Source organism: Mustela nivalis, assembly GCF_964662115.1.
Source record: "Mustela nivalis genome assembly, chromosome: 6".
In the NCBI taxonomy this organism is placed as follows: Eukaryota; Metazoa; Chordata; class Mammalia; order Carnivora; family Mustelidae; genus Mustela; species Mustela nivalis.
Window position 1 is genome coordinate 154,467,377 of NC_139025.1, and position 27,870 is coordinate 154,495,246.

At 53.8% G+C, this 27,870-nt stretch overlaps 1 protein-coding gene across 9 annotated transcripts in view; it reads right to left on the reverse strand.

Moving 5' to 3' along the window:
* The window catches only part of ARNT2 (aryl hydrocarbon receptor nuclear translocator 2), a 140,342-nt gene that overhangs the window by 35,465 nt on the left and 77,007 nt on the right, over positions 1-27,870 (reverse strand). For all 9 annotated transcript variants that reach the window (XM_082736728.1, XM_082736729.1, XM_082736733.1 and 6 more), the window contains 4 exons: positions 23,339-23,441; positions 20,962-21,027; positions 20,576-20,661; positions 49-125 (listed from right to left, as the gene is read on the reverse strand). In XM_082736728.1, the coding sequence (XP_082592854.1) occupies positions 49-125; positions 20,576-20,661; positions 20,962-21,027; positions 23,339-23,441 (332 nt within the window). The remainder of the gene's footprint in view (positions 1-48; positions 126-20,575; positions 20,662-20,961; positions 21,028-23,338; positions 23,442-27,870) is intronic.

Genomic DNA, 27,870 nt, shown 5'->3' on the forward strand with positions numbered 1-27,870 from the left:
TTGCAAGCCCCTATCTGGCCCGGCAGAGAGCCGTGCCCTCGCCCTCACCTGGAGTCTTCCGATGGCCACGAGGCAGTACTTGCTGCCCTGCCCCACCTCAGCATCCTCCTCGGGGATAGTCATTCCTGGAATGAGAAAAGCCAGCGTCAGCGACATGCCCAAGGTGGGCAGCAAAGGGGCAAGAGCATCCCGGATGTTCATCTGTGAACCCAAAATGCAGATCGACAAGGCCCACTCGGGGTCTGCAAGGAAGTGAGTGACTTAGCCGGTGCCCACTCCTGCCTGGCTCCCCTCTCTGCCTGACGCCTCTGATAACTTCCTGGGGACCGGAGCCTGGGTATCTGTGCACGGGGCAGAGGAGCTCAAGGAAGATGAGATGCCCATGACTCATTTACACAATTGCAAAATTTGTAAATTGAGCTACAAAGGAAATCTCAACATTGTAAAATTTGTAAATCGAGCTACAAAGGAAATCTCAGGAAGAGGTGTAAGGGGGCATTTCCGGTTATGGAAATACTTCCTTTACAGGGGCTAAAAGGAGAAATGGGTGATGGTTACTCAGCACTGATAACTAGTGCTTGATGGGGTCATCTGGCTGCCTCCGTCGGGGCTGCCTGCAACTCTTGATATCAGGGTTGTGAGTTCGAGCCCCATGTTGGATGTAGAGATGACTTAAAAACAAAGTATTTAAAAAGAAAAGAAAAGAAAACCAGTGCTGTGGGTGGGTGGGACTTGGTTACAACAATCCTCCGTGTTCTTTGGTCAGGAAAGAGTCTTCTGCTCTGGGCAGTAGGGCCTGGCATCCGGTCGCTCACGGTGCAAGGTTTTGAGCATCTGCAGTTGGTTATGACAGTTGTAGGGAGGTAAGCGCCTTCCATGCTGCCCAACACCTCACAGTGTCTCTCAGGACACTGGGCTCCACTTCTCCAGGAATGGGATGAGGCTAGAGGACATGTCTGTCTAGGTGGCCTCGACACACCCCTGGCGAGCCGCTGCCCAGATCTAAGTGCCGGGGAACGTGGGAGGCAGCTGCAGAGGAGTGGCGGGAAGAAGGGGTGGGCACGGGCGTCAGCAGGAGGAAAGAATGAGGATCACACTCCATTCCGACCCACCGCCTCTGGCTGGGTGGTACCGGGCGATCTTTAGGTTATCAGCTGGATGTCTGGATTTCCTTTATTTTTCAAGCATCCTTTGTGTAGTACTCTCAAGTAATACATGATCTCTAAACACAGTTTTGACTTAGGCCCCAGCAATAAAAAGACAGATATTCCCAAGTAAAAATGAGCAAAGGATCTGAATGTTACTCCAAAAAAGATACACAGATGACTAATAAGCACATGGCAAGATGCTCAGCATCATGAATCACTAAGAAATGCAAATCAAAACCACAGTGAGATACCACCTCACACCTCTCACGATGACTCCAACAGGAAAAACATGCAATAACAAGTGTTGGTAAAGACGTGGAGAAATTGGAGCTCCGTACATCACTGGCAGGAATGTAAAATGGCGCCAGGGCTCTGGAAAACAGTCTGGCAGCTCCACCATGAGGCTAACCACTGGCCCACCATATGACCCAGCCATTCCAACCCAAGTGGTACATCCAAGAGAAATAAAAACATCTGCCCACACAAAACCTGTACAGGAATGCTCACGGCAGCTCTATTCACAATAGTCCCCCAAAGTGGAAACAACCCTAACATCTAAAACCCACTGATGAGTGGATGAGCAAAATGGGTAACTCCATACAATGGAATGGTCTCCAGTCACAAATAGGGAGTGTGACTCGTGCTATAGCGTGGGAGAACCTCGACAGCATTGCAGGGAGGGAAAAAAGGCAGACACGAAAGATCACACACCCTATGAGTCTATAGGAAATGTCCAGATGATGCACGCCCATAGATATGGAAAGCAGGTGCCTAGAACTTGGGGAGGAAGGGGACTAGCCATCGTTGTGTATGGAGTTCCTTATTGCGGTGACAGAAGTATCCTAAAACTAATTTTGTTGACAGCTGCAAAACTATCTTGGTGCACCAAAATCCAAATAACGAAACGCACAAAGTGGGTGATGGAGGCATGTAAAGAACCCGGTCCTTTAAGGAAGTTCAGGTTTATTGAAGATTTGAAGATGTGTTCATTATATCTCAACAAAACTGGTTAAAAAAATGATTTGGGGGAAAAAAAGAGGTGGCATTGAAGGGAGTAAGAAGCTATTCCAAAGTCCCATCAAAAAAAAAAAAATATATATATATATATACACACACACACACACACACATATAGAGGCTCCTGGGTGGCTCAGTGGGTTAAAGCCCCTGCCTTTGGCTCAGGTCATGATCCCAGGACCCTGGGATCGAGCCCTGCAACAGAGAGCCTTCTTCCCCCTCTCTTTCTGCCTGCTTCTCTGCCTACTTGTGATCTCTGTCAAATAAATAAATAAAATCTTAAAAGAAAAAATATGTATACCAAAGGAAACATTTCGGTATACATCTGTCCAGTCTTTCTGGAGTAAGTGTTGAAATTAGAAAAATAAAAGAAAAGTGTTAAAATTAACTTTAATTATGTTAATACTCTTTATGCTCTTTACTGTGTGTCTATATATATACTGAGATGCTTTTCCCCCCCTTATATTGTTTTGTAACCTGCTTTGGAAACTGTAGAACTTGCTGGGAAAATCTTTCAACGTGTTCGAACATCTGTCTTTCACGTTTTCTTCCTACGGATGCACCGTCCTTCATCCGACCCATCTCTATGGTTCTCCACACGTGGTGCCCCCGCTCACTGCTTGCCTCAGTAGTGCAACCGTACACATCCTTCCAGAAAAGTCTCTGAGCGTAACGAGGGCTTCCTTCTTATCAAATTCCTGGAAGGGAAATCGCTGGTTTGAAGAACATATATGGTACCTGACTATCCGTTATATTTGCCTTTCTTTTATTTCACCTGATTCAGACTTGTTTTCCATTTGTTCCTTTATGGACAGCCTGGGAAGGCATTTGCTGTACAAAAGATCTGTCTGGGGTTTTTCCCTCACGAATTTTGAAACCCTCCTTACATAGTAAGAATATATGGGTCCCAGGCAAGTTTCTTACTAAGTGTGTTTCCTATAAAGTATTTTCTCTGTTTGTTTTTATATAGAATATGATTAAAGTACATAGAATCCAAACTGTTTTTACTCTCTGGTTCCTGCCTTTGGGGTTCATTCTCTGAAATGACCTCTACCCTACAGTTACGGAAAATATTCACCCACATTTTCAAGGAGTAGTTTCAAAGTTTCATATTTATCTTTAATAAATCTGAAATTTATTTTGATATGTTTGACTTCATGTTTTCCCAAACGATTAGTCAGCTGTCCTCAAATGATGTACTGCTGACTAATTTTTTCCTTTTCCCACTAACTGAAATGCTTCCTTCATCACACAGCACATTTCTAAAGAGACTTGGGTCTCTTGTAGGTCCTTTGGTTCAATAATTTGACTTTTAAGTTCAATTTATCACATTTTAATTATTCAGGCTTTAACATACACATTTTCAGGTTTGGTATGGCAATTTTTCCTCAGTACTCTGCTTATCAGGATTTTGTTGGCTATTTTTCTATTTATTGGCCCATATGAATTTCAGAATTAACTTTCACTTGAAAGAAATGTCAGTGGCACAATTACTGAAATGGTAGCAAATCTGCACACGGGCTTGGCATGAACTAAAATGTCTGTAATGTTAAAGCTTTGTATCAAAGACCATGCCTGATGCTCCAGATAAATGGCTCCCACGTGCCCCTCAACATTATTCTGCAGTTCAAGCGCTCTTATATATTTCAAGTTTATATATATACATATATATATATATTTTTGTTTGTTTGTTTGTTTGTTTTAAAGAGAGAGCACACGCACAAGCAGGGGGAGCAGCAGCAGAGGGAGAAGCAGGCCTCCCGCTGAGCAGGGAGCCCAATGCGGGGCTGGATCCCAGGACCCTGGGATCATGACCTGAGCTGAAGGTAGACACTTAACGACACCCAGACAGAGCCACCCAGGTACCCCTCATGTTAATATTTTTAACACATATGCTGCAACATTGCTCTCCAAAAGGGTATGTTTCATATTGTGATTTTTTTTTTCTTTTCTTTCTTTCTTCTTCATTTTCTTCTTTTAATTTCTGAATGGCTCTTAGTCTCCGGGAAGACCTTCCACGGATTGGATTCGGTTTTTCAGAGAGATCGTCGCATCATCTGCAAACTGTTTATGAAATGGTAATTTCATCGTCCTGTTCTTTCCTCTCTTCCTTCCCTCCTCTTTACTGCCATGGGTAGAAGTGACACAGTGTTGGTGTGTGAGTGTGAGAGCGAGCCTTACCCCTCCCCCCCGGCCCCAGTGGAGACCCGACCCAACCGACCGACCAACGGTCCCCATTCTGTCAGGTGCTGATGGGCGGCTCCAGCATTCCTTCTGTCTCTGTTAAGGAAATCCAGTTCTATTATTAGTTTATAAAGATATTTATGTTTAAAGTTTACTAACTGAAATGAATTTTTGTCACACAGGCTTTCTCCTTTGGTTAATTAATTACATTAACAGATTTTCTAATGTTAAGCCACTTAGTCTTGCAATCATTATGTGTAACCCTTCATTTGGTTTGCTAACACTTGTATTTAGTGTCTTATACTGACAAATGAAATTCGGTTCACAGTTTTGGTTTTTTTTTTTTTTTTCAATATACTCTTAGCAGTTTTTGTACCAAAGTCGTACTAACTTGAACAAACAAAGCAGCACACTTTCCATATCTTCCTCTACTCTGCAAGTGTTTAAATAATTTGCCCATAAAACCTCCAGGCCTGGTACCCCGTAGAGAGCAATTCTTTGCCAGTTTTTACAATTTTTTTAATCTACCTTTTATTTTTTTTCTCTTCTTTATTCAAATCTGGTTACATATTTTCCCGGAAATTAGTTTCTTCCTAAAAATCTTAACATGCATAAATCTCAATTATCCACAGTTTGTTCCTGAGTTTTTACATATTCTCTGAAAAAATCTCTTCATTCTTAACATGCATTTATTTTTCTTCTTCTTTTTTTAAAATTAAAATTAGATTGTCAGAGGTTTCCTCCTTTGCAAGTCTTCATGAAGAACTATGCATCATTAGGGCAATACTTTTGTTTCCAAATAAGATTTTTTCATTTTTCCTTCTTCATTAACTGCATCTTCTTAGTCTGCACATGACATTTTGTTTTCTTTTCCTTGCTCATAGGTCAAATAAATTCTACTTGCATAAATTAAATTCCCAATTTTTAAGTTAAATTCCTAATTTTCCCACATTTAATAATGAAAGCATTTCGAGACACAGCTCTCTTTAAACCCTGTTTTAGCCATGTGCCCCAAGTCTCGAGATGTTGTGGGGCCATGGTTGCTAATTACAAAATAGTTTGTAATTAGGGTTTCATTTGATCTCTATCCTTCACCAAAAGTTACTCAGGATAGATTCCTTTATACCAATAGTTGATTTGCCCTTTTATAAGGATACCAGTTATACGGGATCAGGAACCCAGCATGTTTCAGTATGACCTCTTTTTCACTTAACTAATTATATCTGCAAGGACTCTATATCCAAAGAGGTCAAATTCTGAAATATTGGGGCTTAGGACTTCAATCTATGAATTTTGGGAAAACATCGTTCAGCCTATAGTGCCTTCCATGGTTACTCTGTGTCTGCTTTTGCCCTTCCTAGTGGGTCAGCCATGACACAGATGCTGCCCATGAGCTGAGACAGTGCCCTCCTGTGTCCCTCACAAGCATCACGAATTGAGCGTGGGCTTTTCCCCACTCATTAGAGAAGCAGACCCAAAATAGTTCATCAGAATGGGCCATAAAACAAAACCAATTTGCCATTTCTGTTTTCTTACTTAGTGTTTTGTTATAAAGTTGCATACATTCTTTCAACAATAATGATTAAATAAAAATGTTAAACAGTGATATTGGCAAATCTGGGAGCCTCCCAGATTGGTGCTGCAGGGTGCGTGATCAGGAGATGCAAAGAGAGACTTAGGTACCAAATACTCGCCAGCTCCCTCCTATGCTCTAAGCCCTGTGCCCGCAGTTTATATACCGCAGAAATGCGCACGACATGGTCCTTGCCCTCCAGGTGCACCGCAGAAGCAGGGAAAACAGATGCAAACCAGCTGTAATAGTAACCATGACAGGATGTCAATAAGGTGCCTGGGAGGTTGGTGGAACCCTGGGGAAGGCTTTATCGACAAGGACTGGCGAGCATTGGGTGTGTCTGTCTGGTGGGACTGGCAGGCCCTGGGGACGGATGGCTCTGGATGGCACCGGGGGGGGGGGAGGTTTCACGTGGTGTCGTGGTGACTCTGGTGTGGTTACACCGACGTCTGGGCTCTGAGCACCTGCGCCATCAGGGGGTCTCGCATGTAAGGCAAAAACCTACACACGCCTCATCCATCTGGAAAGTTCTCACTATCATCTTAGCAACCAGAACGAGGTTTCTGTGCTTCCCTCACAGATGTCTCGAGACCATTCACTACAGTGTGCGTACTCTGCTCTCGAAACAGGCTGCCAGGGCCCAACCCATCGCCTGTTTTATTCCCTTTAATGCAGGATGCCAGCACATGGGGTGTGTCGTTGTTTAGGCCACGAAGGATGAGAACCTGCAATTTGTGATCAGCTGGAGACAGGATAAAAAAAGGCACATGGGAAGAAACAAGTGTCAGCCACCAGCAGATGGACTTGACAACAGCAAATCCTACGGAGAGCAAAAAGAAACAAACTAAAGCAACCACCAATGAAACAACACCATCAGGGGGTAGCAGTGGGCTGAAAAGCCCCGAAGACATTGCTGAATTGTATCCAGCCCTGGAAGTCTGTCACAAGAGCTCGGAACCAGCAGGGAAAGATGAGACCCTGTTCTGTGTCCCTCATTCACTCCATGCAGCAAAATACAATACAAACAAAATCAGGAACTAAATGTCAGGCTAGAAGAAAATACTTGCAACATACAATAAACAAAGGTTTAATATTCATAACATTATAAAGACCTCCTCTAAATAAATGAAGAAAACACACCACCTGACAGGAAAATGGGCATACACCATGAACAAGCAACTTGCAGGGGAATACAGGGAGTCAACATACCCAGGGAAAGACGTTCAACCTTGCTAAGAAAAAAAATCCAATTTAAAATACATCCTTTCCCCCCTACACTATCAGACTGGCAAAACTTACAAAACAATGGAATCATTGTCGGTGGGAATGTGGACAGACAAATACACTGCCATCCTGCCTTGTAGGGTAAATATGGCAGTTTCTATGAAAAAGGACTTATAGCTTTGTTATTCCAATGCTGAGGTGACCCGGCATACACGCCAGCACTCGTGGGTCAAGAATGTGCACAAGGACATTCACTGAATAATCCCCTGCAGGAGCCCCAACCTAAAAACCACCTCAGTGCTCCCATCTGAGGAATGGCGATGAGCTACTGTGCAGCCACTTTAGAGAAGGAAGTAGCACTACATGTCCTACCTTGGAAACATATTTATGATACCCATGATAAGTTTAAAAACAGGCTATGTAATAAAACATACATGAGCTTCAACTGTATACACACACACACACACACACAGAATAAGAAGCACTGGGATGTTATCAGTTGGTTCTTCAGGATGGGACCTGGGCAGGAAGGGAGACTTATTTTTAGTTCATAACCTTTTAAAGATTTTAAAAAATGGGTTTGTGGGTGAATTTTACTGTGTTTTCAAAGATTTTATAGACCTTTTATATTTCCTTAATGGAGATGGGTTAGTTTTGTCATAGTTATCTTAAGAAAATAAAGACACCAGGATAAAAATAAAGGCCAGCACATGCCATCTGGTACTTGAAAAGGGGGGCTGTGCATACTCTGAAAGTCTTCTGAGGTGGTGCCTTGTTCTCCCACATGCCAGGACCGTGCACATGGTGTACTTAGATCCAGACGTTAGAACTCTACCCCTTGACCCCCCCACACTGAGAGAAAATGCACCCCATGGTGCTAGAAGTTTAATTCTAAAACAACTGGCAGAACTGCAACACTGCTTTCCAAATGAGCTGCTCCTAAATCTTGACAATTTACATGCATCATTTTTTGTCTAAAAAGACAGTCGTAAATGAGTATCTTCTGTTTATACTTGGACTCAGAAGCTACAGCTTTGTTTCCAATAAATCATGATCTGCAAATGAAAGGCTAGCCAGCAAGGGCCGAGCCACTCAGGCCACAGGGAGGTGCAGGGGGGACATTGGGAGAAAGGGACAGGGGGCACATCAGCAGCCCCTCTCTAGGCCTCAGCTTCACTGAGGGGAGGAGGGGGCTGTGACCCCGCCCACTGTGGGACTGAGACCCAGTCACCTTCCTTGCAGGGGGGAGGGTTTCAGTGGAATGCAGTGGGCTGTTTTCCAAGGGAAGCCAAAGAACACTGAGCCTCTCGCGCTCCCCACCTTGATGGCAGGACCTCACGGTGACTTTCAGCTCTCACAGACACAACGAGGCACCCCACCAGCTGCCTTCTAGAATCCAACACCTCGCACCGGTGCAGAAGGCACGCCCGGCCTCAGTCCCGCTGGGGGCTGTGCTGCTGCTCCCCCCACCACCCCAACAGCACTGGGCTCGCTGGGCGCTGGCTGGCACCCCCAGTCCCACCGCTCCCCTCCGCCTGCCCCTCAGGCCGCCCCGTGCCGGTTCTGCCCATGTCCCTCACCTTCCCCAGTGTCTCACTGCTTTCTGCTCCATCGTCTGCCGCCATGAACACCAGACCCCACTCGCCCCTGCTCCCCTTTCTCAAACTAACTGGCTCCCAGATGAGCCCCTTCCACTCGGCCCTTGGAAGACGTGTTCTTCGCAAGCCAAGCCCGCGGCCACCTGCCTCTTGCAGGCCCTGAGACCTGGCTGCGTCCAGGGCACCTTCACCACGGGGACCACTGCCCCAGTAGGGCTGCTCCTTCCTCCCACGGGCCTTCGTCCTCCACCCCCAGGGCTGCCTCCACACGCCTGTCCCATCACGGTGCTCTCCCCACCCCCTCCCACGCCATCTCCCCCAGCCATGGGCTACACTATTGCCGAGTCCACACCCCACCAAAGCACCGCCTCTATCCAATTTCAAGCCCCTTTTCAGAAAAGCTCAGAAGGCTCCCCGCTGGTCACCAATCTCAGTGCCGTTGATCCCTGTCTGCGAAAGCACACCTCCAGATCGGCTCAGGGGGCGCAGCTCATCCAAGGAGGCGTCTTCCCGGACGACAGGAAGGGCAAAGACTTTTGACAGAATACAGTAATTTTCCGCTACAGGTTGGCTGAGATCCCCTTCTGGTCTCTCCCTACAGCGTACTGGCCCCGTGGGGCCTCTTAGAAAATGGCCCTTGGCCTAAGCAAGCAGCAAAAGAAGGCCTGTGTATCCTTTGGAGAGCACGTTTCAGAGCACAGCAGCTGACTCTGCGGGTTACCCCAGGCCCCCCGATACAGGGAGGCGCAAATTGTCTTCATATTTGAAGTGGTGGTGACAGGGTCTTAGACGACAGGCTGCTGTGGAGGTCTCCCAGTGAGTGCCCCGACTAGCCAAACTGGTTCCAGGAAAGATGCTTCAGGGAAACGTGGTCTTCATGGCTGACACCAACGTCACAGAAGACACATCTTTGGTGGGTCTGTTTGTTTATGTTTAAAGTAGGCTCCATGCCCATCGTGGGGCTCAAACTCATGACCCTGAGGTCAGGAGCCGCGTGGTCTACCGACTGAGCCAGCCAGGCACTCCAGAAGATAAGTCGCTGGGAAGAGAGTGGCTCGACGGTGATGAGGGGCCCCAGTACCGGAGGACGGGAGCCTCAACTCGGCATCCTGACTCTCCTGCGTGCTGACTGCAGACCCTCCAGCCTCCCGGCGGTTCCGGAACTAGGACTAAGGACAGTCGCGATCTGTGAAATGGAGCTGCAGTGCCCTGGGTGAGAACACGTCCACCAGCACGGAGCACGGTGCCCAGCACCTGGAAATCGGTACATCCAGTTCCTGCTTGCCCTGGGACGTGGACGGTGCCGTCCTCAGCACTCTTGGCTACAGGCTTCCTCTGGGGTCGAGGGCGGGGGAGGGATGCTGGGGTCCACGGAGACAGAGTCTTGTGGGACTCTGGCTCTACCTCCGCACGCAGGAGGGGCTGGCCCGAGGCGACGCGCGAGGTTCTCTGTGGCTCTGGCATTCTGTGGGTCCAAAGGCCAGGTCCAAGTTCATCCATGCCCTCTGTCATGTTTGATACACTTTGTGAGCTCTTCCTCCGTGGCCGTGGCCAGGCTGCCCTGAGATTCAGCATGAGACCCGGCGCCTTCTCTCAAGGCGCTCGCCGGCGGCCAGGGGGCACAGAGAGCCAGATCTCCACGGTGCCATGTGGTCAGTATTAGTGCTGGGCTGCTCAGCGGGACGCCAGAGCCGCCAGGAAATGGTGTCAGGAGGGAACGGGTCCTGGCAGGAGCCACAACATTTATCCACTGGGTTTTAATAGGAACGGGATAATTCCAGCCATTTTAACAGATTCCTGTCATTCCCTAATCAGTGTCACAAGCTCATTTTGCCCCACATTCAATCACCTTTCCTTTGGAAACTCGCTGCACTAACACCAGGTTTGAATAAATCCTGAGTCATGCAAAACAAGTGTGTAACTGGAAACCGCTGTTTGGGATAAAACCCCGGCATTGGCCAGAAATGTGTGTTCATCTCTTACCCGGGCTTGCGCGAACCCTGTGCAGACGCTCACGGGAAGTTGGCCTGTTCTTTAGTAACGCTGGACGGAGTCTCTCCTGGACTGACATCGTCACATGAATTAAGACATACTGTGCCCTGTGCCAGATGCAGGGAAGAAAACAACCCCCTCTGCAAGTGCTTCGGGCCACTCGCTCATAACAGGCTTCCAAGATACTCTCTGAGGAATAGTAATAAGTTTTAGGGAAAAAAAAGAAGGTTTCTCTGGCCAAATACATTTGGGAAGCATGGTTTCAACAACGATAACGAAGTTTCATCACTCGGGCCTACACAGAGCAGTCAGTATGCTTCTCCAGGAAGGGAAAACAGAACGTGAAGTTCCCCACATCACTGAGCACAGGATCTTTGCTTCATGGTGCATCTCTGGGGATGCGCAAGCTCCAAAGCTATTTTGGGAGACGCTGACCTGCAGGTATGTTGCACTTGTGCATTCCTGCTGGTGAATCTAAAGAAATGGGTCCCCTCACTTTGCAAAGCAGAGCTCTGGAGATCAAAAGAACAGAGACCATTTGAGTAACTACCTGAACCTCACAAATGACAAGTGGACGTGACCAGGGACTGAGCTAGAAGAATCTATGTCAGTACTGGAAACCAGGCGGGTTGCCCTAAGCTGACTCGCAAGCGTGAGGAAATCTGGGAGTCCGTGGTTAGGGCAGGACCGGACTGAGGGAAGAGCGGACCAAGACACAAGCCCCTGTGTCTGAAGGGAAAGGACAGCGGGTAGTGTGCGGAAGGGCCCCAGTAAGGCCAACCCATGTGCTTTGAGCTATGGTGGCTTGAGATTAGTGCAGAACGGGGGCAAATCACGAGGGAGAGCCAGGCTTGAACCCACAGAAGGCAGCATGGCGGCTGCAAGCCAGTGTGTCTGACTAGGGCCCTATGTGACCTCAGTCATCTCCTGCCTCCACCTCTGTCCCTGGGTGCAAACGGACCCTTGGTCGGGTAAGCATTCCTCTTTTGCCCTTGCCAGGGCCTGACAGATTGAACTGGAACCTGCATGTCCAGTGACGGAAGCATTCCCAGGCCTTGCAACGGGCAACCATACAGCGGCCTCTGGAGGGCGAGCCACGCGGGAAAACACCAGCATGTGAAAAAGGGGAGACGGAGTGGGAAACCCCCAAACTCAATGACCCTGCATGACGCAAGAGGACATGACAGTCACGAAAAGGTCACAGCCTTAGTTCAGCAAGCGCTGAGTTCGTGTGAAACGTACCATTGCGGAGTTTTACAAACTTAACAGGCATCATACGTAGAGGATTCGGACGGAGAAACTCCCCGAGAACTCGGAAGAAAAGGTTTCTGACCAACGTGAGCCGGAGAGGAGCCGACGGGGGGTCGAGGCGGCCGCGGGCGTGAGCGGAGCGGGCGGAGAAGCAGGCTGGGGCCGTGCAGACGAACGTCCCCGTGGGAAGGAAAGACCCCACTGTGCGAGCGCGAGGGCCCGCCCAGCACCAGCGGAGAGGAATGAAAACAGCCCAACCCTGGACGCCATGTGAGTGAAAGTCCTGAATTCCAGGGATACACTCAAAACAACCTACAAACCGCGCAGCGGGAGAACGGAGAAGCAGGCTGCCAGCAAAGGAAAACAAAAGCCCGTCTCAGGCCTCTCCGGAGAGGGAGTCCCACGGCCCAGGAGCTCCTGGGGCAGTCACGGGGGAGCCGTGGGGAGGCCCCAGGGAGGTCGGTGCAGATGGGGCAGGAGCTGGGCATGGCGCACCCTCTCGCTCCTGCTGCGAGAGACCGCAGGGTCAGGCCAGCAGGGAGGGAGACAAGAGGGCGGAGGGAACGCGGTCCAGAGATGAGGCTGAGCCGACGGGGCCGACCAGGTGTGGGTGACCAACTTCTGGAAACACTGATGACGTACGACGACGCCCATACAGCTGATCTCTGCGCTCCGCATCTAAAGCCCAGGTTGTCTCCACACCCATTCGCACCGGTGAGGGGAGGCAGTCTCGTGCACCCCTCGGCACGGGGCCTCTGGAATCCATCGTGGACCCGAACCCTGCCAGCCGCACTCGCAGCCCGCACCTGCTTTTCCCACTTCCCGCATCCGTCCCTCTGCAAGGCATGGCCTGATTTGGGTACGATTTCTCCCTGGGTGAGTCTCCTCCTCCCACTTCACTCCAACGTGCAGACTGATCTGCAGGAACCTTCAGTGGCCTTCAGTGACGTTCCGTGCACTGCACAGCAGGGTCCACACTCCCTGCCTGGCCCATGAGGCCCCAACGCCCGGATTGGACTCACCCCTGTCCCTCACCAGCTCCGGTGAGCCACCCAGGGCGGCCAGCCCAGGTCCCCCACTGCTGGCAGTGAGCAGAGCACTGTGGTGAGAGCATCAGGAAGGCCTGGTCTCACAGCACAGCCGTCCGGCTTGCGGCTGGGACCTGGGCTCATGACGGCACCACGCGGGTCTTCAGGGTCTCCTCTGACAGGCACGGTAACAGCCAGCACTTCCTCAGGGTTCTCGTAAAAATTAAAGAGCATAAGCACATAGAGGCCACTCCTAGAGCCCAGCAGGCAGCGAGTAGTCACCAAGGGAGCTGTGGTCATTATTCAAACCCCAGACCCCCACCCACACTAGCCCTGTGCCTGCAAAACATTTTTTTCAATTAGGAAATTCCTACATCTCCGTCCTGCCTGCATTTCAGCTCTGGTGTTACCCCTCCTTGCCTGTGGGGCTCTCCATGAGGGCTGGCCACAGTGAGGAGGAGAGAGAAGCCGACTGTGTCGCTCCCAGCGGACGGGAGCCTCCCTATCTGTGCCCCACTGCTGACCCCCGATGCCAGGTTCTGCCAGTACCTGTGTGCCTGCCTGTCCCCTCCCCCGGCCTGTGAGCTACCAGGGCAGGACCTGTGCCAGACGAGCCAGCCCCAGGGTCCCCAGGACCTCGCAGAGCGCCTGGCCTGTGGCGGGACCTTGAGCACCGTCACTGAAGGACGCAGAGCAGCGGCTGTGCCCGGCCCAGGAGCGAGGAGCCGGACGACATCTGCAGCTGCTGCTTGGGCTCTCCCGGCTGTGCTGTCCGAGCAGGCCTCGGCTCGCCCGCTGGAGCAGGAGCTGGTCCCCGGGGGCACGGAGGTGTGCGGGCACCACAGACAGAACAGGATGGCCAAGGGTCAAAGAGAGCAAGGGTGCAGCTACCACCTGGCGGGTCGGGGGCCTCCATTCAGACGAAACAGCTTTTGGAGATTTTCAAATGAAGGCAAGTCACACACACATGCGCTGTGTCCCGCAAGAGACGTGTGAGAAGGGCAGGGCCGTTGGGGACGAGCTCGTGGCTGGGCCGGGCTGTCAGGTGAGGGGTCAGTGCTGGCCTGGCCACAGCAGATGCTGACGCAAACCCACAAACCCCTCAGGCCCCTGGTGCGCTGTGCCTGAGGCTCAGCGGCAGCCCTGCAGCAGAGGGAGCCTAGAGCATGCGCGGCACCAGCCGCGGAGCCCCTCCCCATGGCACGGCCCGTGGGAGGGGCCGGATCCGGTCAGTGCCCCCTTCCCCTGGGTTGGACCGTGGGTCCCCTGGGTGGACGTGTGGCCTCATGTGCAGAGATCCCCCCCGGTCTCCCCCCGCCCCGGATCATTGGGGGTGAAGCAAGCCGGTCGGAGCACAGTCCCTGAAGACAGGCCTGCAGGCAGGTGGCCTCTGGCTCAAGGCCGGACGTCCCTCTGAAACTCAAGGCAGCAGGGCAATGACACCAGCTGGGGCAAAAAATGTCATCTTCCCAACGTCGGCATTTCCTTGGGCTCCGAGCACGCCTCACGAGAGGTGAACCTCCTCACCGTCTGAGCCTGAGGGCCACGGCAGGCTAGACGCGAAGCAGGTGCAGAAGCAGAGGGGACTGTTTGGGAAGCCCGCTCCTTCTCCCTGTCGCACCCCAAACACTTGGTACGCAGCACAGCGAGGGGGACCGGGGAGGCCACCGTGTCACAGATGGGGCTCGGGACCCACGGGAAGGCACGGTGGTGTCGGCGGGCCCCAGGCAGAGGTCCAAGTGCTCCACCAGCCGGCCGGGGAGGAGGCCCACGGGCCGCGTGTGGGTTGTCTGGGACTCTTTCCCGAGGCCCTGGTCTGCTGTACGAGGTCTGCCTCTTCTGCTCCCCTCTGGAGAAGTCCAAGGGCCCCTGCCAATAGATCTTCAGCAACATGGGCACCTAGGACTTCAGCCTTTCTGGCCACGTTTGTAAGTAAGGAGCTTGGGGCGAGCAGGGGCAGCAAGGCTCCAGAACATTCACAGTGCCCCATGCAAGTCGGGGGGGAGTCACTGCTCCAGTCCCATGACCTTACCCCCGGGGTGAGCGTGCCAATGACCTCACTGCAGCCACCTCGTTGCGGCCCCATGACTCTCTTCCAGCTTAAAAGGCTTCTGGGAAAGTGGATTGTACAAGCGCCTTTGGAAATTCTGGCACGAGATTCTTTCCCATATCCACCCCCGTCGGCCAACTATTCTGTTTCCGTCTTCCCTTCTCCCCTTTCTTCTTTCCATCCATCCACCCACCCTCCGTCCGTCTGTCCAGTCTTTCAGAAATACAGCCAGGTCTGAGGCTCCGAGCCAGGTCTGAGCTCAGCACTGGGGTGGGAAATGCAAGCAGCGCGGCGTCTAGAGAGATCTCCGCGGGAAGCGCCAAGTGTCATATGTGCTGAGAGTGTGGTTTCCAGCAAGGGCCCGCGTATCCTCCGCCGCAGAAAAAGCGGCATCAGCTGAGCATCCTCGAGGCAGGCTGTAATCATCCCGTGTGGATACAGGCTTCCGTTCCAGAACCTTCTCCCTTGTAGACGCACAGCAGTGAAATACAACAACAAAACAAGAACCAAAATGCAAACAAAAAAAAGACGTAATTTCTGAATTCAGTGCAAGCCACTTCATCCAACCGTCTGGAATGTGCTTTAGAAAATTCAGATGGGCTGCTTCTTCTTCCTCTTATTCTTCTTTTTAAGAGGGAGTGTAAGCACGGGGAGGCACAGAAGGCAAGAGAATCCCAAGCAGACTCCCCGCTGAGCATGGCGCCCAACATGGGGCTCGATCTCACGACCCTGATATCATGACTTGAGCCGAAAGCAAGAGCCGGGGCTTAGCCGGCTGAGCCACTGACTTCTTTAAAACATCATTTTTGGGGGCGCCTGGGTGGCTCAGTGGGTTAAGCCTCTGCTTTCAGCTCGGGTCATGATCCCAGGGTCCTGGGATCAAATTCTGCATCAGACTCTCTGCTCAGCAAAGAGCCTGTGTCCCCCGCACCCCCTCTGCCTGCCTCTCTGCCTACTTGTGATCTCTCTCTGTCAAATAAATAAAATCTTAAAAAAAACCAAAAACATCATTTTTTTGTGATTATGAAAATCCCATAAAAGCCAGGCAAATGCAGGAGCGAAGAGAGAAGAGACAAGGAAGGAACCCGACGCCCAGAAGAGTAACACTGGGTTACGCGCTACTCACTTCCAACAAAGGTAAACTTGGGATCTGCTTCTGCTACATAACCTGCCATTCTTGTTCACACGTCTTAGCACTCTGCTTCCTCCTTAAGTATCCTTTGACAGCAAAGTCTAGTCTGTGGTCACGTATCCCATCAGACGCTCCGTGCTGCCTTCAACCAACTCTCCGTCCCCGAAATTTAGACTAATTGAATACTTTTATGATTATAAATTATGCTGAAACATATATATAACAGATAACAGATAAGAGATGAATGTATACATAACACATAAAGCTTAAACTTCTCGGATTAATTTCCTGGACTGAATTCCTACAAAAGCAGTCCTGTCCACTGGGGAATGGACATCTTCAAGCACTTGGTAATGCCAGCGAATGAGTCTACAGGTCTGCGCTGATTTATAATATCTCCACCAGCAGCACATCACGGCGTCCGTTTTTCTGAACCTTACCAATGCTGTGTATTTTGTCCTTTTTTCTTTTTGCCATTTGATAGGAAGGGACGAAGGGAAGACCATAACAAATTATCTTGATTTGTAGCTCTAACAGGGAACTAACAACTTCCCATCTGCTTAGTGTGTGTATGTGTTTATATTTATACATGTTTTTAATACCCTGTTCATAACCTTTGCTCATTTCTTCCAACTGAGGTAAAATCTGCCTTTTGGTAACTTTCCTCTTTTGGTCCCAACTGTGCCTTCTGGAACTATCCTAAGTAAGATTAATTCCTCCTTCATAGGACACCCCCTCAAATACTTCAAGACAGAAATCATGCCTTGCTTTCTCCAAGACAAACACCCTGGCTCCTTCAACCCTTTTTCACTTGGCACAAGTACAGGCGGTCGCTGAAGACATCATGCTAAGTCCTGCTGCGCCATCACCCTGACCATGCCGAACGCTCGTGGGGACGGACCTCATACGACTTCAGGAAGGCCCGCGTGGGGTCATCTGTGCAGGCTCCAGGGGCAGCCATGGGCCCGCACCCTGGGTCTTGGACTCATCTCTTCTGCTCCTTCCACAAGGACCTTCTGAGTTAGACTCATGACGATCGTGGCATTTCTCATGATACCCTAGGTCTGGAGCCCAGACAAAGTGGTCAGAAGGAGAGTACTCTGCGGCCAGAAACAGGATGAGGGATTCGCCTGGTATGATGAGAATGATTAACGACTTCCGAAGAGGAAGACATTAAGAACCAGACAGGCTCCCCAGAGCCGGATTTGGTGGTACCGACCCACTCAGGGACAAGCCTTGTCCAGGAAACTCCTCTGACCCTGGGGTCACTTGGGGTGCGGGTCCTACCTCTGTCCCAGAGCTTGTGGTTTCACCACACTCGGCAATGGTCATCTGTGTAGGGGCTGCCCTCTTCCCACCCCAGCCACACATCTCTGTGCCCCCCGAGGGACAGGCCCACGTCTGGAGCCGGACAGCCTTGCTCAGAAACGGGCACACACGTGGCCATCACGTGTGCTCGTGAGCTGCACAGCTGTGGGAGTCTCTCTCCCGGCTGTCCGTACCCTCTGAGACACGTCTGGTCTCACAAATAGCACAGAAGCTCGCAGGTTCCCTGAACCACAGACAGGAGCGTCCGTGTCAGGGACCAGGTAACCCCACGGCATGGCAGGACCACGCCTGGAAAAGATGTCAGCTTCTGAGGGCTCCCCCACAGCTGGGGCTGACCAGTTCTAGAGCATCATCATGACCGTTTCTAGATCTACAGAGCAGAGGTCTGGGCTCTGAACACTGGGGCAGTGCAGCTTTATGAGTTCCTGTCTTGAGTCGAGCTGGGGCCCTCAGGCAAGCAGCACCCTGACAATTTTGTGCATTATGGTTTACGTAGGAGAAGACATATAAATAAAAAGTACATAAATAAAGAAATATATATACTTTATGTATTTATGTCAAGCTGTGTGTATGTGTGTATATGTACACACAGCCAACATTAAACATGGCCAACTTCTAGAAAAATTAAATTAAACTGTGCACTACGACCTGTATACCTCAGCCACTATTACCCGACACGTCACATCTGGATCTCAGCACAGATTTACAAGGTGTGCTTAAAGGCAAGAAAAAACGCAGCCCGAGGAGACAAAGTAAGCATCATTACCAGACTCAGATACGAATGACACAGACCTTGAAATTACTAGACGGACAATTTAAAAGAACTGTAATTCATACGGTAAGGGCTCTACTGGGAGAACAGACGATCGCAAACACACAGAGGTAACGCAAGCAGAGGGAAGCAAACTCCAGGAGGAAAACAGAAGGAAATGTTAGAAATAAGGAACACTGCAGAAATGGGGGCTGCCTTTGATAGAGTCATCCGTAGACTGGATGCTGCCAAAGAGAGACTCAGTGAGCTTGAAGACGTGTCGATTGAAGGTCCCAAAAATAAAATGCAAAGAGACAAAAACAGAGAGAAAAAATCCAGACACAATACCCCCCAACTTGTAGCACCATTTCAAACAATGTAATGCCTGGACATTCGCAATACCAAAAAGAAAAGAAAGAGAATCGAACCAAAGGACTTTGAAGAAATAGTGTCTGAGAATCTTTCAAAATTAATGACACCAAACCGCAGATGTAGGAAACTCAGACATGACCAAGAAGTAGAAATAACCAAAAAGCAAAACAAAATGAAGTACTGAGGCACGTTGTGGAACAACTGAGGTTTTCTGCAGAAAACCGAAGACAAAGAAAAAATCTTGAAAGAAGCCAGAAAATTAAAACAAAACAAAACAAAAACAAACAAAAAGTCCCACACCACCTGTGGAAACACAAGGATAAGAGTTCTGTGGACTTCTCATCAGAAACCATGGAGACAAAGAGAGAGAATATTCATTCATTTATTCATTTAGCAGGCTCCACGCCCCGCAGGAGCCCAACGTGGGGCTCAAACTCACGACCATGAGACTGAGACCTGAGCCAAGAAGAAGCATCAGCCACTTGCCTGAGCTGTCCAGACGTCCTAAGAAGAGACAATATTTAAAGTATTGGAGGAAAATCTGCACCACCCTAAAATCCAATATCCAGTGAAATTATCCTTCACGAGTGAGGGGGACAAAAATGACTTTCTGTGAAAAACAGAAACAGAGAGAACTCCTCACCAGCAGAGCTGTCCTGCAAGAAATGTTACAAGAGGCTCTCCAGGAAGAAGAAGACAATGCGGGTTAGAAACACGGATCCACAGAGAGGAAGGGAGAATGTCAGAGAAAGAAGAAATTCAGGTAAAAGAAACTTTATTTTTATTACTCTTAATTGAGCTAATATACTTCTGTGTGTTCTGAGTAATAACGCTAACAGTGCGCAGGGTGACGAGGCCCACGGGTAAATGAACCGCCCGGGAGCAGAGCCGCAGGTGACGCAGGAGGAGGGGGAAGAGGAAAGCCGAGTGACACTGTCCTTGCAGTACCCACGAAGCCGTGCGCAGTCGTGTGCCCATCACCCCTACCTGATCCCAGAACCTCTGCGTCACCTGATTCCAGAACCTCCGTGTCACCTGATTCCAGAACCTCCGCGTCACCTGATTCCAGAACCCCTGTGTCACCCTGACGAGACACGCTGTACCTCGACCCGTCATTCCCCCGGCACCCGGAAACCACAGAACTACTTTCGTCGGGAAGGGCCCGTCTCGTCTGGATACGGCGCATAATCGGAATCGGATCACGTGCTGCCTGTTATCTGGCTTCTCGTCCAGGCTCAGCGTGACGTTTTCCAGGCTCACCAACCTGGCAGCACGAGTTCGGCCCTCGCTTCCTCGACAGGCTGAATAACACTGTGTCGTGAGGATACTTCATTTTCTACTTCTCCATCCGTCAGCGGGCGAGCATGTCTGGGTTTCTTCCACATTCTGGCCGTGAACGTGGCTGTGAACGTTCGTGTGCACGTGTCTCGGTGGACAAATGCTTCGGGTTCTCCTGAGCTCACCTGGGAGTGGGTCTCCCCCGTCACGGGGTCGACGCCTAACGCTGTGACGACCGGCCACCCGGTTCCCTAAGCGGCTGTGCTATTTTCCATCCCACCCCCCCTGTCTGAGGGCTGCCAGGAGGGCTCCACACCCTCAGCAGACCCTGCCGCGGTCCGTCTGTCTGTCTGAACCCTCTCAGTGCGTGTCGGAGGTACCGTCTGAAAATGCCACCGTGACTTCACCCCGGGCTCCAGGTGACAGAACTCAGAAACAGCTGAGGCTCCCACCACCCCTGCAGGATTGCTTTCCAGAAACCTTCGCTTCAAGAAGCACGATTTTTTCCAGTTACGAAGATCGTTATGTTCTCACCACAAAGAAGAGCTTTCTGCCTCTCTCCATAGGAAGACGCCCCTAGCAGGAAAGCAGGGTAAAGTGCCGAGAGAGCGCCCACCCCCCTTGGGATGAGTGCGTGGCTCCCACTTACCTGCCGGAGGCCACGCCTTGATGTACCCCGTGCAGTGGACCACAGCGTACTGGGCCTCCCCTTCTTTCACGGGACCAAGGCCGTTCCTAAAGAAAGAGCATTTGTGAGATGGCTCTCAGCACCTGGCGGCCACCCATGGCTCCTCTGCCGTCTAAGACACAGGGGTCAGGCTTGCCTTGTGGGTTTGGATGCTGCCTTCCCAGCAGCCTGCTGTCCCTCCTGCGAAGCTGCACCCAGCTCCCGGCTACCCCCGCGCGCAGCCCCGAGGCACGTGCCCCACCCCGTCCCTGGGCTCAGCCCCTCTCCGGGTCCTGCTGCCCGTGGCTCAGCGCACTCAGGCTTTCTCCAGGCACGGCCCCAGACCCATGTCAGAAAAGCCTACTGACCTGAACCTTTTTCTCATGGTGGTGATTCTGTTCAGAGGGAGGTGGTCCAGAGGAGCGTTTCCACACCTGTGATTCCAGAAACAGTCAGAATGAGTAAAGGCCTCAGCACGCTACTACAGCCTAGAGCGCCGCGGTCAGAAAGGTGGGGCTGCTGTGACGTCACACACGGACCCGCGAGCCCAGCAGCCGGTTCCCTTCCAGAGTGTCGACGTGGGCTTGCGTGTGCCCTGGAACCTAGACTGTCCCTGAGGGCCAGGGCAGTGTGACCCCCTGGGCACTGATCGGGGCCCGGCCCGGAGACACAGAAAGACACAGAAAGACTCTAGGGAACCCTGGCCACACTCCGAGCTGCAGACTCATGTCTGTGCCACTGGGGGCTTTCAGGAAAGCGGGCAAGCGGGAGATGACTGCGGGGATGTCGTTTCAGGCCTCAGCAGTGATAGCAGCTCCACATGCACGGGGCCCGCTGGTGACAAGAAACATCTCGGGCTCGGGCTGCCATCCGGGGACCTCCCTACTGCCTGCACGGCTGTCTGGCCGTCCAATGGCCGCTGATGGCAAAGGGCAGACTGAGGACAGAGGGCGGAACCGCCTTCCCGAGGGTCCTTCCAGGAGGCCAGGCTGCTCTGGGGGCCTCTCCTGCCTCTGTCCTCCACCACCCCTCCCCGGCTCCGAACAGCCAGGTCTGCCCTGCGGCCAGGAGCGGGTCACTCCTTGATCTACCCCCCTTACGTGGGCTCCCCGTTCCCAGCTCCATGACCGCTAACGCTTTGGATGTCGGCCACGTTACATGGCCAAGATAAGGGTCCACGTGTCCTCCGCCTGGGGCAGGGGCCTGTGCGCGTGTGTGCCCCCAGTAGGGTCGATCCAGGACCCCAACGCCTGGGCGAGCTGGCCGGGCTCTTGGCTTCGTCCTCAAACTAACCCCGCTTTGGAGGACAAGGTCGTGGGCTCAACAGACGGCAGTGCCGCCTGCCTCACGGGAATCCAGGTCGTGTGGAGCTGGGACCACAAAAAGCCACTGGACTCTGCCCCCCGGAGTGCCCAAGGCAGGGAGGGGCTGCCTGAGCCGGTGTGACGTGGCAGTGCTTATGGCATGGAGGCTACTCGGGGATGCTCCCAGGGAGGGCCTTCACGGGGGACAGCTAGGGGCGGCAGCTCAGAAAGTCCACAGCGGGTGCTGTCCTGGAGGCCCGCCACGTGGGGATGGGTGTGCACACTGACCCAGGCACCCGTGCGTTGTACCAACATTGTACTCTCTCGTGTCATTCAGAGTAGAAGCTGATGCCTTACGATGACCTGACATCCCGACCTTCTGGGCCAGTGTTCCTGTCACCACGTCCCATTCACTGTGCTCCTGGGAGAGTAGCCCCTTTGTCCCTTGAGCAGGCCAAGAACACCCCTGCCTCAGGGCCTTTGCACTTGCTGTTCCCTCTACCTGGTGTTTTCTTTCCCCAGATATTCCCAGATCTCCACTCAAAATGTCACGGTGGCCACAGGCCCTCTCCTCACCTGCCTAAAAACCAAGGCATGAGCCAGTAGCTCCCACTCCTTCCTACTCCTTCAATTTGTTTTATTTTCCTCAGCAGCACTCACAGTCTGAGCATCTATGTGGCACTTCTGTGTCCCTGACTAAAGTCACGCTCTGCAGGATCGGGGATTTCATTCGCCTTATTCTGGGCTGAACCCCGGCACCTCGACAGCCCCCTGGCACAGGCAGGCCTGCAGGGAAACGTGCTGCGGAGCTGAATGAATGAGAACGGCTGCCTGGTTTCAGAGCCTCCCGAGTCCCTCAGGCCAGGTGGACTCCCCGTCAGCCACCCCACAGCCCCTCCCGACATGGCCTGGGGCACAGGGTGGTCTCAGCTGGCTGGGAAGTCTCAAGACCCTTGTTCTTTCTTCTTCAGGGACAGAAACTTCTCTCATGACCCCCGATGCAGTCACTCGGGCGCCCCCGCAGCAGGTGGGAGGGTTAACTCAAAGCCCCTCTCTGCAGGGCAGCTGGCACTCACGCCCGGAGCCGAGATACTTACACCGAGAACGTCAGTCGGCAGGATCATAATTAAATTCTAAAAAATAGTATCCTTCAGCCCAGGAAACATAAGAGAACATACAAAATTGATCGATCTTACATAAACTACAGTGAGAAATGTGGAGGCTGGACGGGTTGAAGAACGGGTAGAAAGTTCAGACCTGGGGGTCGGGGGACGCAAACCCGGGAGGGGCAGAGCTCACAGGAAGTCAGACACGGTGGACGCGGGGACGAGGGACGGGGGCCTCTCAGACGGACCCTGACCTGTGGCTGCAGCAAAGCCTGGGGCAGGACAGGAGGTGCGGACCCCCCCCCCCAGCCACAGCGCCCCGGTCCCCCACAGACCTCATCCTGCAGATGAAGGACCTCCGCGAGCCCATGCACATCCTCATGGAAGACTGCTGCCCCTCCTTCTTGACCGTCCCCGTCTTCAGGTCCAGGATCCGGCCTAAGTGAGAGAGGGACACAGGGGTAAGCCTCGGCCTTTGATGGGGTTGTGGGGGCGGAGGGGCGGAGGGGCGAAGGGGCGGAGCGCTTTCTCCAAATGCTCCGCAAAGGGGTACAAACGGGGCTGTGCGAGTTGTTTCCCGGAGGCCCACCGTTCCGTCTGGGAACACGGGAGCCACCGGACCCGTACGATTCTAAGCGGCTCTTCTTCAGAACACCGTCTCCACCTGCCGCCCCGCTCCGCTGCACAGCATTTGCCGAAATCACCAGCACCTTCCTTGCTGCTGCTCCCAACACCCGCTTCCTCAGTCTCTACCCCGTTCCTCCGCTCCTGCCCCGGAGACCTCAGTGGCCCACCGTCTCTCCTCCCACTGGGCCCCCTGCCAGCTTTATCCACTCCAGGGACGACTGCCTCCGCACACTGAGAGTCCTGCACGCACGCCCCCAGCACCCACCCCTCCATCCCTCCGCCCCAGGCCCAGACCACCAGCCGCACGTCAAGGCCAGCACCAGCCGCTGCTCCCCGACCCGAGGCACCACTGTCCGCAGGGAAGTCGAGGTCGGAAGGCCAGATGCCCTGCGAGAGTGCTTCCCTCCATCACCCCTGCACGCCCCCCGTCTCTCCATCGCCTCCGCCCTCCTGCCATCCCTCGGCTGAGGCTCACGGGCTCCCAGCCGCCAGCGTCCCGCCTCCCATGCAGCCGCCGGCTGTGTAGACCACACGCGTCGGGCGACACACCTGTGTTCCCGGCTGCAGCACTGACGGAAGCTCTCCCAGGCTGCCGGCCCTCCCCCTCGCTTCCGCCCCACTTCCGGGTACCCCGCCAAGAGAAACGTCGGAGCCGCCCGTGTAACTCTCCGTGTCCCAGCAGGCCCGCGTTTAAGAAGTCGGAAGAAACAGAGGCACCGTTTTCAACGATACACCTGGCGTATTACTGTTTTGGCGTGTGAAGCCCCTCGGGGTACTTTGCGTTCTGTTTCGCTCCCTGAGACTTTGATGTTGGTGTGCCTCGCACACACAGGGCATGTCTCCCTTCCAATGCCCCCGTCCCGGGTGCTCCGTGAGCGCCCGTGGCCAGTGGCCCCTGGACGGGGTGTGCGCGGCTCCAGACCCGGCCACCATGCCCGCCCCGCGAGGGCCTCCTGCTCGCACGTGTGCAGGCACGTGCTTTCTGCCCCAAGTCCACACCCTGTTCCACGTGAGGGGCACCTGGCGAACTCCTGCTTGTCCTCGGGACCCGCTCGCCTGTCACGGCCCCTGGGAGGCCTCCTCTGGGTTCCGCAGGCGGAGCTTCCAGTTGCCCCTCCCTCACCCCCTCAGTATTTATCGCGAGTTTCTGTAGAGCCAGGCACCCCGTGAGGCCCTGGGGGTGCAAATGTGAGCCAGGCACCGTCATGTGTGTGGGAGGAAACAGACACCCCCCACCCCCACTTGCCGCGCTGCACCTGACCGACGTGCCCGCTCGCCCGTTTACCATGACCTTGACTCCGAAGGCAGCAGGAAGGTACTGACTGAGTGGAAAACTGTGTCCTAGCACCGTGGACAGTTCCTGGCCCAGTGCACGGGGCTGAACTGACCTGTGTGCGCCCCAGGAAAGGACTTTGCGACAAAACTGGCATTAAGTAATGTGAGTATCAATGGGTTTTTACTTCTATTTCCGTTTCTACATCAAAACAAACTGACCTGCACCACCCCCCACCTCGCTCCCACCAGAGAGGAAATGCTGCACCTCCTCCCTGAGAGCCCAGCCGAGAGCCGAGAGCCTGGGCCTTGCTCCGTCCCCTAGACCTTCCCACCAGGCCCCTCCACTATTCAAACACGTCAGATCCCTGTCGCTCATTGGGGTAGGGGGCAAACAAACCCTTCTTTGACCCTGAGGCTCCTCCTCTTGCTCCCTGTGCTCTGTTCACTCACGGCCAGCCCGTGGGCAGCTCTAGTCCGGTCACCGGGGCGCTGTGTGCAGGCAAACTGAACAGATATTAAGCAGTCCCTCTCCACTTGGTTCCTGTCCTCAACCAGTCCCTCTTTCCTGGACCCTTCTCATCCCGAACAACTCCTGCCTCTCCGTTGTTGGTGGCACTCCAGAGCCTGGGCCTTCTGTCCCACTCTCCCCGGACCTCAGGGCTGAGGACACCAAGACAGCACCTCCAGCAGGACCTTTCTCGGAACCTCCTGTGTGTCCGTCGGACATTCCAGACACGGCACGGTAGGCAGGAACCAGACCCCTCATGGGCTCCCCCCTACCCAGCACCCACAGTAGCAGGGAGGCCGCAGGGCACACGGCCGGACCCACAGCGGCCCAAACATCTCCAGGCAGGACACGTCCACCAGAACTCAGCCCCGAGCAGAGGCCCGCCCCACCGTCTGCGAGAGCTTGGCGCTGCCTGTGCGGGGCCCCAGGCGGCGGTCCGGGTCTGGGCGGGCGGCCGCCCCAGGGCTGACACCTGCCTGTCTCGCTCGCAGACGCCGGCCCCTTGCAGCTGCTCCCGGGTAAACTGTCACTCGCTTTATCATCTACCAAACGGCAAAGGGTTTCAGCTGCGAAGCAGGCCAGCCTGACTGTCAAACTCCGGAGTCTGCTCTGAAAATAAATCGCAGCTGTGGGACACATGAGCCGTGGAACACGAGGAAATGAGAAAACACATTTCCATGATCCGCTGTCAGGACCCCGAGAGACGTCGGCCACACGTTTGTTTCTCTGGTGCTTCTCCAGTTTCCTCGGGCACAGGAGCCCCTTTCCGGGCTCCGTGGGGGAAAGCATGCTTAGCTTTATACCACGGACGCGCTCCTGAAAGGTCTGGGAAACTGGGCTTTTGACCTGAAAGCAGTGTAGACATATGGAGGCAAAGGGCCGCCCCCCAACTCTGGGCAGTGAGTCCCGGGAAAGGGAACCAGGAATCACTCTGTCCCCTGGCTAATAGGCTGCCAGGGGGCTCCCCAGTAGGAAGGGAACGCGGAGAAGAGGCTGCTCCGTGCGTGGCTTCCAGTCTTCTCTCCTGGCCCACAGAACCCTCGGGTCGGCTTAGAACCACGGGGCTGCATTCCCAGGGCTCGTCCCAGCGGGTCCCTCAAAGCACAATCGGTCCCGGCCAAGGCCGGCTCCTTCCAGCGTCCAGCCGCATCCGTGGGTCGGAGGACTCACTCTGCAGTGCGGCCCCGAGGTGGCCCCAGCACCCACCCCAGCCCACTCCCCTCGGCGGGTGCTGAACGCCCATCCCCGCGGCCGTCTCTCGTCGCCGCATCCTCCCCGTGACTCCTGCTTCCCCCCTCCCTCTCTCCTACAGGGTGCCCTCTGGAATGTCCCTCTGCAGCAAACAAACCCCCACACCCTTGGCTTCTTTGAGAAGTTCCCTGAACCCCAAGTCAGCAGACCAGCCGGACCGACCACTTCTAGGCTGCGTGTCCCCCAGAGGGAAGTCGGACGTGCACTCCCACAGCCCAGACGGCCTGTGGTCCGAGGCGGGTCTGCACCTCCCTCCAGCCCCAGAGGCCCTCCACAGGGCACTCCTGGTGTACGACCCGCAGCTCCTCAGTCCCTGCGTCCGCCCTGTGCACCTGCTGCGTCTCGGTCGTCCCACCCGCGGGTGACTCTTCCTCCGCGTCGGACGCCAGCTTGTCCCCCGGCTTTCTCTTCCCTTCCAGAGCTGCCATCATTGGACTCGGTCCCAGCACCCCCATGGAGGCCCCCAGCACCCCCACTCAGGGCTCGCCCTCCTTCACAGCGGCGCCTCTCCTGGCACGATGTTGTGGAGCGTGAGGCGTCGACAGCCGCGCTGTCCGAGATCTTGTGGTCGAGCACACCGGCCGTGCCCCCACTCTGGTCCCCGCTTCCAGCGTCAGAACCCTCAACCCCAATTGGCTTCCGTCCGTGCGGAAGTGCTGAGCTTCCCTCCGGTGTGGATCTGTCCTCGGCGCCAGCAGCGCCCAGGGACCCGGCAGCCAGCTCCGGCCCAGACGCCCCAGCCAGCTTCCCGCACAGCCTCGGCGGAAGCTGATGCTTCCCCGGGTTGGTACATGAAGGGGGACCATCGGCGAGTGAACGGCAGCGCCCACACCTGAGGTATCCGATTCCAGAAAGAAGCGGCAGCCAGGACGGAGGCGCAGCCCCGGCGCAAGTGGGTCTGGGGGAAGGGCCGGCGGCGCCCCGTTCTCTCAGCTGCAAGACAGGACCGGACCCCGCCTGCGCGGACAGTCACGCGCGGCGCCGAAGACGGACACACAGACGCCCCACCGGCTGCCCGCACGAATATGAGAAGCAGTCGGTGGCTCCAGGCAGCAGCTCTGTGAGCCCCAAGATGAGGGCGGCGCCCCGGACTGGAGAGCCACAGGGAGGGAGGCTCCCCTGCAGCTGGCCCAGCCCTGGCCTCCAGCTCCTCTGAGTGAAGAGAACATTCTGGAAGGTTTTTGCCTGTGTCAGGTGAAAAGGTTG